The 16,682-nt window shown below is 50.9% G+C and overlaps 1 protein-coding gene across 8 annotated transcripts in view; it reads right to left on the reverse strand.

Moving 5' to 3' along the window:
• Positions 1-16,682, reverse strand: part of ATP9B (ATPase phospholipid transporting 9B (putative)) — a 259,429-nt gene that overhangs the window by 32,648 nt on the left and 210,099 nt on the right. For all 8 annotated transcript variants that reach the window (XM_040478534.1, XM_040478532.1, XM_040478531.1 and 5 more), the window contains one exon: positions 14,506-14,754. In XM_040478534.1, the coding sequence (XP_040334468.1) occupies positions 14,506-14,754 (249 nt within the window). The remainder of the gene's footprint in view (positions 1-14,505; positions 14,755-16,682) is intronic.

Here is a 16,682-nt window from a genome sequence, read left to right on the forward strand (position 1 = left end):
AAAAAAAAAAAAAATCATTTTTTTTTTTTTTTAATAAGTAACATAGGTCAATGTACCAGAATTCACGTGGCAGAAATTTTGAATCTTTTACAAAGTCTTTTACAAGGATTACCTGGTAGAGTCAGCCCACAGTGAACGGAACGGAACAATTTCAGGAAAGCGGGATTGGGAGGGAAACGGTAATAACGACCCCGCGTCACTGGATCACTTCGCAGATCGTAACGCATCCCTAGAAGAAAGGCCGAGGGCTCAGAGCAACTGTCTCACCCGGGCTCGGCGTCTGAATGCCAGACACAGGCAGTGACCGTGGTGCCACCTCCTACTCCCAAGGATGGGACACAGAAGTCTCATTTTTTTTTTTTTTTTTAATTTTTTTTTTCAACGTTTATTCACTTTTGGGACAGAGAGAGACAGAGCATGAACGGGGGAGGGGCAGAGAGAGAGGGAGACACAGAATCGGAAACAGGCTCCAGGCTCGGAGCCATCAGCCCAGAGCCTGACGCGGGGCTCGAACTCACGGACCGCGAGATCGTGACCTGGCTGAAGTCGGACGCTTAACCGACTGCGCCACCCAGGCGCCCCGAGGTCTCATTTTTGACCGGACCGAAGGTGGCCCGCCGTGCGCAAGCTGCGCTCCGACGCTGGGGCCCGTCAGCACCCGGTGCCTGAGGGGAGACTTCCTGCCCCCTTGCCCGGCCCCACTGCCCACGCCTGGTCCCCAACCCCCCGTGGGGCACAGTCTGCTTGCTGAGGCGGGAACAGCTACGTGCGGGGTGCAAATTTCTCCTCCCCGATTTTCCCCTTAAAAACACAAGTTCCCTTTAAATTAGTGAGGTCACAGCATTAGCAACAGTACCATGTGACGGATTAGGTCGCCAGCTAGAGAGTCAGCGGTGCAGAACCACCATCTTGTGTGAGCAGCACTGCGCAATCGGCTCTGACGTCCAGAAGGAGAACCCGTCCACGCGCCGGCCGGCCCTGCACACAGGCCGTCTCACGGACACCCCGGGTCGGGGGGCTGCCCCGTGGCGCAGCGGTCACTGCTGGGAAGCGTCCCGCTGAAGGGGAAATTCTGACCTTGAGCCTTTCCTGCTGTGTGTACCTTGACCTTCTCTGTGCCTGGGTCCTTACACAGGGGAGACCCGCTTGCTCTCCAAAACCTCGGATCAAATTCGACAATGTGCCCAGCAGGCTAGAGTACTGAATTTAAACTGGTAAGGCAAAACCTAAACCAAGAATAAGTCAGAAGCCCTCAGTGTGAATTACATTTGGGCTGGTCAGACCACGTCTCAAGTGCTGGACTCACTCCTGCTGCCTTTTGGGAGCACGCTGTTCGTGGGATCACCTAGCGTTTTACCTGCTGTGCGCCTGAAGCCCCCACTGCCCACGTGCAACTGATGCTTCTCCCCCTTTTGGGGGAAATAAAGCAAATGAGCAGATGTTTACTTTTGTCTACTTGATGAACTATTTCAGCAAGATCACTGTTCTTCCTTTCCAGAAGGTAAATTATACGAACAGTCACAAAGCGAATGCTTAATGTCTGTCCAATACTGTGAGAGACTGTTGTGTCGACAGGACTTGCTCGTGGTTTTCACGTTTCGTTAGTGGAACCTGCCCACCAAAGCCACCGCCAACGGGGTCAGAGGCAGGACAGTATGCTGTGACCCCTCACCTCTGCCGGGGAGTCAATGGACACTGCCCTGCTTAGGGGCAACTGCCTCATCGTGCAGGGAGGACTGTGGGCTCTGTTCCTGGGGGCGGGTGTCCCCACCACGGTAACGGGCCCTGGAGTGGGCTGCACACGGTCTGCACCATCAGTGTGCCTTATGGAGGGGTGCTGGGCTTATGGTCACCCCGACCTCTGCAGGGACAGGAAACAGGTCAGCCATGTGGGGTCAACCATGTCTGCGTGAAAGAGCCCAGTAAAAACCCTGATGCCGAGGCTCAGTGGCCTTCCGGCCCTGGTGGTGCCGTGCACACGTCACACGACACGCTGGAGAAGTAGGCACGGTGCACACAACCCTCGGGGCGGGGGCGAGCGGGAGCGCACGGCAGGTCTCTGGGGGACCCCGGCCTGTGCAGCTGTGCCACGGGTTCCCTGGTAGATCTTAATCTTTGTCCCTCCGTGGTCACAGCCGGGGCCGGTCTGATAGCTGAGCACAGTCCTCCTGCCAGTGACCACAAACCAAGGGAGGTTTTGCAGACCCTGCCTGGCAGGAGCCCTGTGCGGACCGCGTGCGGAGCAGGGGTCCAGCAAACACCAGCACACCCCTCCAGGTGAGTCTCCCCGAGCCCAGCGAGCCCAGCCAGGGCGGGAGCAGGGGCCCCGGGCCGCGCAGAGAACGGAAAAGCCGAGTAGTGAGGCCCGGACGTTACGTGGCACTGCCCTGGGTGGAGAATAAAAAGAGGAAAAATAACCTTTGAACTGGATTTGGGATTTCTCACTGCCTTTTAAAAATAAGTAGAAGCCATCTGGGAAGGGCACACCTCTGATCCTGGGAAGGACCCACGTGTCTGAACCCGGGTGACCAGGGGGAAAGGCCGAAGCGGCACAGGCCCACGCCGCAGACATGAAGGCGGGCGGGCGGGCGGGTCTTCCCGCGGCAGGAAGCGCTCACACGCTCTCGGCTCCTGCCCACGGCAGGGGTGGACCGACTCGGCCCCCCACGCAGTCCAGGCACACAGGCTGCCGAGCAAAGGCTTGGTGGTCTCGCCGGCCATACTGGCTGGGGCGGGGCAGCCACGGTGGCCTCCCCGCCACGCTTTTCCACCCCGTGGCCACTCTCCGCTGCAGAGGATGGTAGGGCAGACACTCCGAGGGCTGGGCGAGCCCCCAGACTCCCGACCCACACCCCAGGAGCAGTCTGCATTTTTTCTACCTCCCGCACCCCGGCCCTGCTCTGGGCGTGTGTGCAGGCACAGGGACGCGTGTGGGCCTTCCTGCTCCTGAGCTGAGCGGCCGGGCTAGAGGGCAGTCCGGCATCCTGTAGGCGTGTTGAGCGTTAACCAGAGTCACTGTGCAGCTCGCATTAGAACTCACATCGTCTGGTTTTCAAGTGTGTTACTGGGCTCCTCGAGTTTGCCAAGATCCTAAAACCACACCACGGATAACACGGCACTGATTCAGAGCACCCCAGAGACACGTGGCCGTCACAGGAGGAGCAGGGGGGAACGTGGGTTCTGCAGCCCACCTCGGGTGGGAAAGGAAGCGCACACTGGACACGCTTTTCCTATAAAACTTCAATATGAACTGCAAATGGCCCCACACTCCCCAGGTGGAGGGCAACTGTGACGTTCTGACCCGTCAAGTGTCTCTTCCTGCCGACGCCCCATCACCTCCTCGGGGCCCCCCCAGTCAGGACTTCAGGCTCTACCGGAGGACTCGCACCCGTGTGCCATTTACTGTACGCGTGCCCGCACAACCCGCCTCAGGGAGCGGATTGTAACCGTGTCACGTCAGTGCAGGTGCCCATACAACTGTTTTTAATCATCATCGTTTCGAGGACTAAGTCTCCACGTGACGCCAACCAGGAGTGTGACCCCTTTCACAAGACAGATCCCTTAATCACCGCCCTAATGCGAGTTGCTCAGTGAAGGGTGAACAGAGGGTCTCGCTCCGGCCTTGAGCTTTCCCACCTCGTCTCAGAGCACATTGGGAGTGCAGGGGACCTGGTCGGATTCATACCAACTCTCTCATTTCTGCAAGAGAGCAGTAGTGTTTATCGAGAAGGCCTCCTAGAAACAGCTTAAATCCAGCGATATTAAATGTAGAAATTAACTAAAATTTCAGAGGCGTTGGCGTTTGGCTCTGTTTTCTTCCTAAAGACACGTAAGCGGTTAAAACACACGTCCTCTTTGAAAGCCTGCAAGCCTCGCCTGCTGTATGAGGGACGGGAGGGGGGGCTACAAGCGTGAGGGCTGGAGACCATGGCCGCACACATGCACAAGCACACATGCACGCACGCACACGTACACGCATGCACACACACGCGCACACACACGGTGAGAGTGCTGCATCCACAGCCCTGCTGTGCGGGAATGGCCACCTGGCTTCTGCCCAGGGTTCCACTCCAAGTGGAGTGGTTCCACTCCACTTGGAACCAACCCATGGACCCCCAGCCTCTGCCCGTCCCAGGTCTGTGCTCAGGGCTGGCGTGGCGAGCCGGCCCAACGCCCCCTCTCCACCATGCCACAGCAGGCCTTCTCTCCCGCCTCCCCTGCTCCGGAAGGTTCCCTGGGCTGCCTAAGGTGCTGCGTCCTGGCTCCCTCCCCTGTGCTCCTCTGGGTGTACCCACTCTTCTCTGAGTGGCCATCGTGACGACCTACACTTACACGTGCGGGGGTCTGCTTGTTGGTCACGTCCCGCACCCCAACCCGCAGCATATCTGGGACTTCCACGCCGGAGGCGCTCGTGTGGCCAGCACGGGACGGTCCTCCAGCCACAGAGAGCGGATGGTCTCTTACCCGGAGCGACTTAGGAGTGGAAAGCTGCTGGGGCACCTGACACAGGTGCCAGTGCATAAACGGGGCTCTTCTGAGCACCTGCTTGTGTGAGGCACTCTCCCCAGTTCTGGGAGGAGACTGGTGAGCAACCCCCCCACCCCACCCCCCCCCAGCATCACCGGGGCTGGGAGCTAAGAAACGACGGTCTCCCTGGAAGTTACCAGTCCGCCTTTAGACCATTTCTTCACCCACAAGACGCCAGTCATCTGAAGGAAGCACCGAGCCTTATTCTTAAGGTCTTATTATTACTGTAAAATGTTTCTTTATTTGGGAGGGTGGGGTGGGGCAGAGAGAGGCAGAAAAAATCCCAAGCAGACTCTGTGCACTCAGTGCAGAGCCCCACGCGGCGCTTGAACCCGTGAACTGTGAGATCATGACCTGAGCTGAAACCAAGAGGTGCTCGCGTAACCGACAGAGCCACCCAGGCACCCCACCTTTACTTTTTGTTGTTAAGTATTAAGTATCATGCTAACGACAGGATTCTTCACACATGCCCCTTATTAGGTTGAACAAATTCTTTTATTTCTAGTTTACTGAGAGATTTTATTAGGAATGGATGTTTGATTTCAGTCAAGAGTGTTTTTCCCCCTGAAGCTACTGAAATGATCATACGGATTTTCCCCTTTGTCCTGTAGATAAATTATACTGATTGATTCATCACAGTTGAACCAACCTTGCATTCCTGGAATAAGCCCCACTTGATCATGATGTATTACCTTTTTTATTTGTTGCCAGGCTTTATCCACTCCTACTTTGTAACAGAGTTTTGCGTCTACGTTCCTAAGTGATTACGTTTCCAGTTTCTCATAATGCCTTTGTCTGGTATCAGTATCACTTTACCACCAGAGAAGCGTTTCTTCCCCTGTTGTATTCCAGAAGAGTTTGTACAGAATTGGTATTGTTTCCTCTTAAACATTTGGTAGAATTCACCTGAAGCCACCTAGCCCTGGACGTGGAAAGGTGTGTAATTGCAAATGAAATTTCTTGACTAGATACAAGAGCTGTGATGGCTCTGGGTGTTTTCAGTAACTGTGAGAGAGCTGGGGGAGAGGAGGAGAAATTACCGATATGAGCATGAGCATACGCCCTGTTCTTTTGCTGGGCAACTGAGGCCAACACGGGTACGTGGTTTCTGGGCCCCTGCAGCAGTGCGCTTCACGGGAGGCTCTTCCGCACTGGCAAAAGGCAGATGCATAGAACAGTCTAACGGGATGATGTGCATCTACTTAATTGATTAAGCAACGTATATTGCAACCTTAACAGTGAAATAAACTGTTTAAAAAAATTTTTTTAATGTTTATTTATTTTTGAGAGAGGGAGAGACAGAGCATGGGCATGGGAGGGGCAGAGAGAGAGGGAAACACAGAATCCGAAGCAGGCTCCAGGCTCCAAGCTGTCGGCACGGAGCCCGACGCGGGGCTCAAACTCACGAGCTGTGAGATCATGACCTGAGCTGAAGTCGGACACTTAACTGACTGAGCCACCCAGGTGCCCTGAAATAAACTGTTTTTAAAACAGACAAATTAGAAACACTATAAGGAACAACAGAAGGATTTTTGATTCTGCAGATTTAGTTTCAGTAGGTTGGGGAGAAATCTAGACATCGGGGGGTCTAGAACTCCTCAAATGTGTCCAAAGGCGGTCCAGGGCTGATAATGACCAGAAAGAACCATGATTCTGGCATTAAAAACAAAACTTCCCTTGGCCTTGGATTAGATGCCAGCATTTTCTGCGCTTACTTCTGTTCATAAACGAGGACACCTCTTTCGGAGAAGATGAAGAGTGTAGGTAAAGCACTAATAAGTGTGCTTTAAAGTGTAGCTTTAAAGTTAGTTGTTTCCATCCGCACGACATGTTCCTACTTAGGTTCATGATTAAATATTTTTATTGTTGTGGTTTCGTGAACGGGACACTGTCTTCAACGTAACAGGCTGTGGTCGATACAGAAGAGTGTATGGGTTTGTGCATTTTTATTGGGGTCTCCTGAATCCTTGCCTAGATATACAGTCACACCGTGTCTAAGGGGTAATTTTATTTTCTTGTAGTAACTGTGATGATTTTTCCCTGCCATGCTGTCTGGATAGAGCATCCAGGACAGACAGTATGACATGGCATTGATGTTAGCAAACATCTTTGTTTTATCCTTCGCTTGGGAAGGACTGCACAGTCTATCCAGTGTGACGGTGAGTGTTGGTTTAAGACAGGTAGCACAGATCACGTTAAGAAAGATCTGTCTGTTTTCAATGGACTATTGCTGGATTTGGAGAGGAAGCGAGTGTGTCTGTTTTGATCTGGAATGGGTACTGGGTTTTAACTTAAATGCCTTTTTAAAAGTCTCTAATGGAAGTGAGACTATCCAGTGGCTTTCAACTTCTACAGAGCCGTACGGACACATCTCCTAGTCAGTCGTTCTTGTATCCCTGGGGAAGAGGTCACCTGGTCACAGTCACTGAGTAGTACTGTAGCTTTGTTGGCCTTACAGGATTTCTGGATCTTTGTTTATAAGATTTATCTCCGAGTTCCTTTTTTACTGTGTATATATTTATACTGTGTGTCTTGATCAGATTTTAGAACTTGGGAGTAAGTTGGCCTTATGAAATGACTTCGAAGGCTTGTACTATTTTCCTTGTTCCAGAAAAGTTTTGGGTGGGATTTATTTTTGGCTTAAAAGAACCGGCCTATAAAGCTGTCTGGTCCAAAGTGGTTTTGGCAACTTTCTGAATTTTGTTTCTGGTCTACTCAGGTTTTAGGTGTTTTAGACTCCACTTGGCTAATTTATATTTTTCCCGAACATGGTTACTTAGTGAGCTTTTCAAAAATATTAGCATTGGGGCTGTTCAATACACTCACAAAAATTCAAGCCTGTTTGTCTGGTATACACTCCTCACGTGCAAATTTGGTGTGTATGCTTAGTCTGCATTCACTGGTATTATTTACTAATTTTGCCAGTCATTTTTCCATTTTACGTAGCTTTTGAATTTATTGCCTTCTCAGCCATTCCTTTTTGTTTTCCTTTCCTTTCATTTCCTTCGGTTTTGTTTTGTCTTCTGAATTGTTTACTTGGATGCAAGCTCACTTACTTCTCCTTACGGGTGAGCACAGCCTCCGGCTTGGCTTGCAGGGTGCTCGGCAGGATGCCCTCTGGCAGAAGCGGACTTTCATCTGCTGACTGCACCTGCTACGGCGCGAGCAGGAGCTGTTCGGTGTCCCCACGGAGGTCACGCCGTGTCCCTGGCCTCTCCTGACCATGGCTTCTCTCGGGTCCTATTCCCTACACTAACAGGACGTACACACAAAGCTGCTGAGGGTGGATAGAAATTGTCAGGTCTCCGGCTCAGAATCTGTCTCAGGAGCAGGTCACGCGCTGCTGCCCGCTATCCCGGTGAGGCCCTCTTCCGTGGGCAGAAGCAGGGCACGCGGCTTTCCCTGTTCCCTGGGGGGTGCTCTCAGTGATGGTGTGGGCCACCTAGCACCCCGGCTCCCGTATCCGTGGCCCACAGAACACAAAACCTTCCTGGCACTCAGGTGTGGGCTCCTTAGTAAGAAAGTTTCGGTCTCCACGTGATCTCATCTGGTCGGGCAGCCTTGTCACTACATGAATAAAACGTGGGGGGTTAGTTTGCAACATCTTCCTCGGGTGCTGCCATGTTCCTATGGAAGCGGCTGCTGACGTACTAGGATGTGATCCTCAGAGGTATTCCTCTGATATGTGAAGAGAGCTCAGAGCTTAGAGGCTCACATTTCAAATGACTATTTCTAGGATTACCGAGCTTATAGAAATTTCTAATAATGTGACTACTGACAATAATACAAAGGTAAAGAGACTTGAAACGTGAATATAAAAACTGCATTTGGAGGAAGCCTGGGCTAAATGTCAGCCACAGGCCGCTTAGTGACATCCAACCCTTGTCACGGGCAACTTATGAACACATTGTCACCTCTCCATGCTCAGGAGCCAGTACAGGAAAGTATTCCCAGGGTCCTACCGCATGAGAGAAACAGAATATGAGGCAAGGTCTGATCACTAATTTTTCCCTACGATTCCATTATCCAGAAACTTCTGTGCTATTACTAACAAAAAGCTTGGGGGACGTTACTCTTCTCCTCTTGGCAGTTACACACACACCTGGCAGTTCTGCTCAGGGATGCATTTCTTACCAGGCACCTTTGAAATCGTAACCCGATCACTGACCCACACATCTTCCACTGCGGTCCCACCAGCACGCTCATAACCGAATGGAGTCACAAACACGAGAGGCAAGTTGGTCACCTGGAAAAACTGCCCCCAACAGTCACGGCGGGCCGTGCGTGCGCCTTCTCTGCTGCTCCTGAGAGCAGGGCTTCCGACGCTGACAGGGACCTGAGCCCACACGTGCTGACAAGCGCCACGGTCCGTCCCACTGCGAGGAGCACCCGCGACACAGTGAGTGTAAAACGAGAGCACGCCATGCGCGGGACGGCTCGCTTTGGTAAGTCCAGAAGCAGTCCCAGTAAGGAGGCGATATTCTCCTATATTTAAATAATCCACTTGTAGTCTGGCATAAGTTTTAGCCGATTCTTACCAAGAAATGTCCAGGTGAGGAGCTAACATCTACACCTGAAAATAATATGCAAACGCAGACCTCGCCTACGTGCAGGATGAGGCCATGGTGCGGACAAGAACACTGCTAGCGAGTAGCTAGTGTTCAGAAGTCAGCAGTCCTTAAAGTCACAGCCGACTGATCTTTTTGGACCAAAAGACACCAGAGCCCTTCAAGGTTTGTGTCACCATATGCCCTGATTGCTTGAGTTGACAACCTTCCAACGCCAAGGCTCTGCCCACTGAGCTCGTACCCGCCAGGACTGCTCGTGACATTCAGGGTCCTGGCTTCCTCTACCTGCGCTGGACATAGGACAGCTGGAGGGGGCTGGGTTGCAACTCTGTCCAGGGATTTCCAGGCAACGCCCACCGTTCACTAAGCTGCAATTTGCTCTGCTGACGCTGTAGAGACAAAGCGACGGGCAAGTGAAACTTTCTACTCTCGTAGAGAAAATGAACCGTTGATCACTTATCATAAGGAACAGGACAGGGCATCGGGGCTCCACGGGATGAATACAAGACGAGCTGCTGACACTCCAGCACTGCCACCTGCCGCACCTTAAAGTATCACCCACGTTCCACGACCACACGTTGCCACAAGTATTCAGTGACTGCACCTCAGTTTAACATGAGCTGCCCCAGAATGCAATTATTTGTATGAAACATTCACTTGTGCACACCTGCAGGGAGGGAAAAGACCCTCTGTTTGCAGGAAAATGAAAAGGAAGGCCGCTTCTGTTGTGAGGAAATGCAACTGTGACGTCAGACTCGGACACAGGAACGTTCGACTTCAGCGCGTCCTTTCGAAAGACAAAGAGGACGCGAGAGCCGTGAGTACGCAGGGACCGTGAGGGCGGAGCGCTGACGCAGAATCTGCTACAAAGCTCCCAAGCGATAGCATTGCTTATTAACCACACATGTTGTGATAGGTCGACGCTGAGGTCAGACAGAAACCATCAATTGAGCCATTTCCCTGAACAAAGCTCCAGGGTGCAATATTCTAAGCACTTTATTCAATAAAAAATGCTTTTAAAACGGTGCTTTGGTGATTGGGAACACTGCCATCATCCGTCAACCTAACTGCAGCAAAGTTCAATAAGCTAAATAATGAACCATTTAGATGATTTTCCTTGGGCCTCGGGGATTTGCAAACACTGCATCAATAAAGCTCTTTAAAAATTATGACAAAGTCTATTTTTTCATTTTCAGATTTAAAATCTGTTAGGGATTTTTTTTTAAGTTATTTAACATGCTGCCACTTCTAATCATTGCCCAATCTCCAAAGTAGAAGGAAAATTGTAAACAAGTAAAAAATTTAATTATAAGATTAGCAGTTCTATTTAGTTCTCGTAATCTTGGAATCAACGAAATCCCTCTCTACTGTGAATTCCTAATTTAAGATTTAAAAAGTGTTAGGACTTATATAAAAAAAACAAAGATACCCTATGTATTTTTTCTTCCTTCCTTCTTTTCCTCCTTTCTTTCTTTTTAGAGACAGCGAGGAGGGGAGAGAGGTAGCGGTGAGGGAGTGCGGGGGAGGGAGGGAGAGAGAGAATCCCAAGCAGGCTCTACGCTCAGCACGGAGCCTGACGTGGGGCTCGATCCCACAATGCTGGGCTCATGACCTGAGACGAAATCAAGATTCAGATGCTCGACCAACTAAGCCACCCAGGCACCCCAAAAATCCCATGTAGTTTCAGGAAATTCGTATTTCTTTTTGGCAGGTATTAAGGTGAAATACGTAATATAATATTTTTAAAACAAATACAATTTTTCTTGAGAAACATCTGTGGTCTCAGCTTCCTGTGCTTAAGACTGAGAAATAATTCTTAATCCATAATCAAACGGGATTCTTGACAATTTCTAGCATGTTATAATACAGAACACGATGTATTCAACCCTTTCCTTACATGAAAAGGAATGTGGTCCATTTCCTTTACAGAGCAGTCACCAGTGGCCTACACTTGTCTCCAAGTGTCCACCGGAACACTGAGACGGCAACTTCTAGATCTTATAAATCTTAGCTATTCATCTTATAGTTTCTCCTACGTTTCCTGTTACCAAATACACATATGCGCGCGTGCACACACACACACACACACACACACACGCACACGCACCAGATTCTTACGTCTACGTACAGAATGTAACACTCCCGGTGTCACAGGACGCTGACACCCGGAGGCGGCTGTGCCTGAGGGAGTGGGGGGCCTGGTCCTGTACACACCCAGTCTCCTCCGTACACAACAAGCTACACTCTCAAGCTTCTCGACAACCCACAGCACCGCCGCTAATCCAACGTTCACAGCCTGAGCCAATACCCCCCAAATGAGAGGGCGGGGTGACACTGTGACTCACAAAAAGATGCAGTCAGTCATCACAGTTCATTAGGTATCGAAAAGGGAAAGGCTACAAACCCCAGGGCTCTGGTTCCCACTTGATGTCATGGCCCGATATTGCCAGGAGACTGGTTTCTGGATAATTACCAAGGTCTGCTCCCCACACCTCCCTGCACGGCCTGGGCCTCGGGGCCCGGCCGAGATCTGTGCACCCCACATCCGCAGGGGGAGGGGGGGCCCAGCTGAGACTTGTGCACTCCACACCCACGGAAGGGGGGGGCTCGGCTGAGACCTGTACACCCCATATTTGCAAGTGGAGGGGTCCCGGCCGAGATCTGTGCACCCCACATCTACAGGGGGAGGGGGGCCCAGCTGAGACTTGTGCACTCCACACCCACGGAAGAGGGAGGGCCCGGCAGAGACCCGTGCACCCCACATCCGCAGGGGGGAGGGGGGCCTGGCTGAGACCCACACACCCGAGAAGGAAGACAAGGGTCCCAGGAGGCACAGTAAGAGCACAGCCCCCCACACCCCTGCAGCACCATGTACCCTGTGCTCAGGATGTGCCAGAGGGTGACCCAGACAGGACACCGTGGAGGTAATGGTTCAGGATCAAGCGGATTTGAGACCCTGCTTTGTCTTCAGCCTTTTTCATTCTTTTCAGTGTAAGAAAACCGAGTAATCCCAAGAGCAACAGAGTTACTGTAAAGCTGTCCAACAGTAACGGTGCTTATGAAACAGTAAGGGCTCCCTTTATCTCGTCCTCATCAACGAGAACCAAGGACGGGGTGCCTGGTTGGCGCAGGCGAAGACGCCCGGGCAGAAGTCGGGGTGCGGCACTCGGGGCGCCCGTGGGAGGACCCTGCAGGGAAGGGGTGCGAGGGACGCGACAGCGGCCACAGGAGGGAGGACGTGCGGGTGTGGGCACAGACACCAGGAGGGGACTCCAGGCGTGAGTTTGAGGGGGGAGAGGAGCAGCGGCCCTGGTCTGGGCTTTCCACGGCGAAAGGAAAACAACCCAACTTCTACCTTTTTGGCTGGTTTCTCACCGCCTTTAAGCTCTTACACGAGAAATGACGTGTTGCCCTAATTTCTAACTTAGTTTGTTCTGGTTACTATCAGATAATTTCTTGACTAAATAATCGAAGAAATGCCAATGTAACCAAATCCGCAAAAATGAATTTGGTTTCCGGAAAATACAGCAGTGCATAAAGCTTTGTAAAACACCACAAATCTGTAGGTGCTGTTTTCATCATTATGAAGTCACGTCTTTGTTTCCACTGGGGGACCCTCGGGGGGCGCTGCCCAGGAACCGCTCAGACCACTGGCCCACCTGGCTCCTGGCTCGGGCGCTGGCAGCACGCCCTGGGAGGGGCCACGGGAAGACGGCCAGGACCCGGGGGCTCTCAGCCGTGGGTGCACCTCAGCGCATCCCCAGAATGGAGAAGCGTCCAGCCCCACGAGGCCCACCCAACAATCACCGGTGGAACTGAGCCCTGTGCGCAGAAAAAGGCAGATAAACAAAACAGAAAAAAGACAATCGAGGTGTGAGCGCACCTGATGTGCAGACAGGATCAAGGGTGCCGATGTGTCCACCCGTGGCGCCCCAGGAGGCCACAGACAAGGGCTGAGGGCACCTCTGGGAACGAGACACGTCAGGACGGTCACAACCCGCCTTCTCCCGCTGCAGGGAGAGGACACAAGCCCCTTCCAGACGTGCCAGCCTGGCCAGGGCTCCTCCGTTCGGCCCCGCAACACAGGCTGCACGGTCCTCTCTGCCCGCGGCCACAAGCTGGCTCGGCCGTCACTCCTGGGACGCCTTTCCTAACACTTTAAACTCACCGCTTACCTTGTGACTTCCTGACTGATTTTAATCACTGAAACAGGGTGCAATGGTTCCAGGCTCTGCGGGGTACGTGTGGGAGCACCCGCCACTTCCCGTTCCCGGCTGCACAATGTGACCCTGAGCGTCCGCGGCCTCACCAGCTCCCCGATGCTGACACCCTGGCAGTAAAGCGACGCTCAGTTTCCCTGCAGTGATGTTATTACAGTGGAAGGACCCTGTTCTTCTGAAATAACCTTGATAACGAGAATCACCAGGCTCCTCTCTTAATTTAAAACATCAGACTTTTTAAAAAAAACTGTGATTTTGGGGCGCCTGGGTGGCTCAGTCAGTTGAGCCCCTGACTTCGGCTCAGGTCATGATCTCATGCTCTCAGGTCTGTGAGTTTGGGCCCCAACAGCTCAGAGCCTGGAGCCTGCTTCGGATTCTGTGTCTCCCTCTCTCTCTGCCCCTCCCCTACTCATGCTCTGTCTGTCTGTCTGTCTCTCTCTCTCTCTCTCTCTCTCTCTCTCTCAAAAATAAATAAAGGTTAAAACACCCTGTGATTGGAGGTTATTGTATTATCCAGTTTTAGCAGGTAAAGAAACTTGTTTGCTTCCACGGTTTGATGACAGAATCATCTCTGAAGAACCCGGAGTAGAAAACAACACATAAGAGAACTGTGTTTAAAATATACTGGCTGTACAGGAATTGGACAAATTAATTTAACAATCTAAAAATCAAAAAATGATGCAAAGTTAGAAATGACTAATTTACTGCATTTAGGATTTTACTGTTTCGTTTGTCTTCTGCAGAGTTTTGAGACGATTTGCATCCCAATTCTCTTTTGAAATAGATACACTATATCTCAATTCTGGCAAAAGAACAAAAACAAAAAACCCAAAAAGCCCTGGAAATTTACTTGGAGGAGAGAGAGGACGATGAGGCAGGAACAGCCCAAGTCTCAACAGCTTCAGGAAGATGGGACTTGGTCACAAAAGTTCTGGATTCTCTCATGTGCTTTCCGGTAACGGACTTAGACTTTCTGGGAGATGTGGACACACTGAGACCAAGGGCCCGTCTTGGAAAGGACCCTGACGCCAGGGGCTGCCAGCCGGGAAGAGCCGCGTGGCCCCTGGCCCGTAGCTAAGGCCTGCTAGAACTATGGTAAAGCTCACCTCTCACCCCGTGTCAGTCTGCGCCCGACTGAAACCCAAGGTGATGAGTTCTGTACTCTGATTCTCCAAGAGGCCCCGACTGACCTCGTCCGGGCTGGCGGCCTGGTAGGTCCGGTTCCCGTCGCTGAAGTCCTGATCTGCCTCGGCGTACTCGGCCTCCCCGCCCACACCGGCTCGGGACTCGTACACGGGGCTCACGTTGTGGCACAGCGCGATGGCCTTCACCGCTTCGTGCACTCGGCTGCTGACACTTTTTCTGACTTTGGGAGCTGAAGACTGGGCTTTTCTCGGGGGCGTTGAACTGGCATTGTTTCCGCCAGCCTGGGACTGCATCTGGTAAAATACAGAATGTCATAAAGTTGAAAATACAATATAGTTGATGCTGGAGTTATTAGCATATGCTATTTTTATAAGCTAGTTAGCTAGGGATAGGAAAAGCAGCTTGGGGCGCCTGGGTGGCTCGGTCGAGTGTCCAACTCTTGATTTTGGCTCAGGTCATGGGATCGAGCCCCACGCTGGGCTCTGTGCTGGGCCTGGAGCCTGCTTGAGATTCTCTCTCTCTCCCTCTACTCCTCTCCCCTGCTCATGTATATGTTCTCAATCTCTCTAAAATAAAATACCAAAAAGAAAGAAAAAGAAAGAAAGAAAGAAAGAGAAAGAAAGCAAGAGGAAATAAAGAAGAAAGAACAAAGAGAAGAAGGAAGGAAGGAAGAAGAAACAAAGAAGAAACAAAGAAAGAAGAAGGAAGGAAGGAAGGAAGGAAAGTAGCTCGATTTGATTATGTGGTTTGATTCGGATTCCCTTCTACAGAACAGCTATTACTACAGTTGTCATACATACCAAAATATTTGTTTCAATACTTAAAATCTGGGTGTTTCCTTTGACTAGATTCACTTGAGCCACGGCATTAACTTGCTAAGTCCTTAATAACTCATGCTGATCCTCCCTCTAATGATGGGGTTCGCTGAAGAACAAACAGTAGACTTGTAAGTGCTCTCACTTTTCTTTAAAAGTGCCGTATCTCAAGGGGTATAAAGCTAAAAGCGGGAGGAAAATGCTTATGAATCTTCCTTTAGTACGATAAATTAATCCATCTCGTGACAGCCTCTGAAGTTAGGGTCTGATTTCGTGCTTAACAATCATTACAATAAACACTGCGTTCTGAGGAAGAATGATCCCCGTGTCAGATTTCAAAATCGTGCCCTCTCAAGGTGACTCCCCATTTACACCGTGTTTGGCTCTTGTCGCACTGAGCCGTGTCCGGGGAAGCTCACCTTCGCCGGCGAGGCGGGCGGCTGCTCACTGTCCCCCATCCTGGAGGAGGAGTTGGAGGAGGAGGATGCCCCCCCCCCCCCCGCCACCAATAGGACCTCAGACATTCCTCAGTTAAGTTCACAGCCGCTCGTGACTCCTCCCGAGACAGTGAGTCTCCCGCTCTTGGATGGCACGTGTAGAGCCGCTGAACCATGAACATTCTGCCCATCAAATTACAGGGTTGTCTAATGAAGGGTTTGCCTGTTCGGCACAGCAGCTGGCACTCAGACCCACATCTGCGTGCTGCTCACATGACTGCGTCACAGCAGAGACCACGGCCGACTCCCCCTTATGAATTATGTCATGTTTATTGATGGCTGTATGATTTAATTTCACACAAATGCCATTAAAGATTATGCCCTCCATCACCAAATGCTTCCAGTGGGGAAATACAATCAGATTACGAAAGATCTGTTACCTTACACTGGACCTGGTAGACTATTATCATCTTAATAAAAAGACAGAATCTAAGGAATAAAATCAATTTTACATAAAAAGTACTGTCTAACCAACAGATAGCTAACAAAAAAGGTTTTTAAAAGAACTCTTACATGGAAATAAGTATGAAATATTTGTTGTTTTTATACAGTGACTTATCCTTTCTGCTTTTGATGCTTCTATTAAAATAGCTTATTTGGAGCTATTAAAATCATACTAATGGATAACGTAAATTAGTTATTTTTTTAAAAAAAGATGTCCCCCGGTACTATTTCCAACTGGACAAAGATTACTAGAAGAGAAGTCTTTTTTCCTTTTCCTTCTTAGATTTTCCTTCTGTTAATCAATATTCTAGGTTACACAATACTTAGCCACCCAGGTGGCTCAGTCAGTTAAGCGACCAACCCTTGATCTCAGCTCAGGTCATGATCTCGTGGTTCATGAGTTCGAGTCCCGCATAGATCCCCCTGCCTGGGATTCTCTCTCCCACTCTCTCTGCGCCCCCCCTG

Source organism: Herpailurus yagouaroundi, unplaced genomic scaffold, assembly GCF_014898765.1.
Source record: "Herpailurus yagouaroundi ecotype Mexico unplaced genomic scaffold, PumYag 142, whole genome shotgun sequence".
Classification (NCBI taxonomy): Eukaryota; Metazoa; Chordata; class Mammalia; order Carnivora; family Felidae; genus Herpailurus; species Herpailurus yagouaroundi.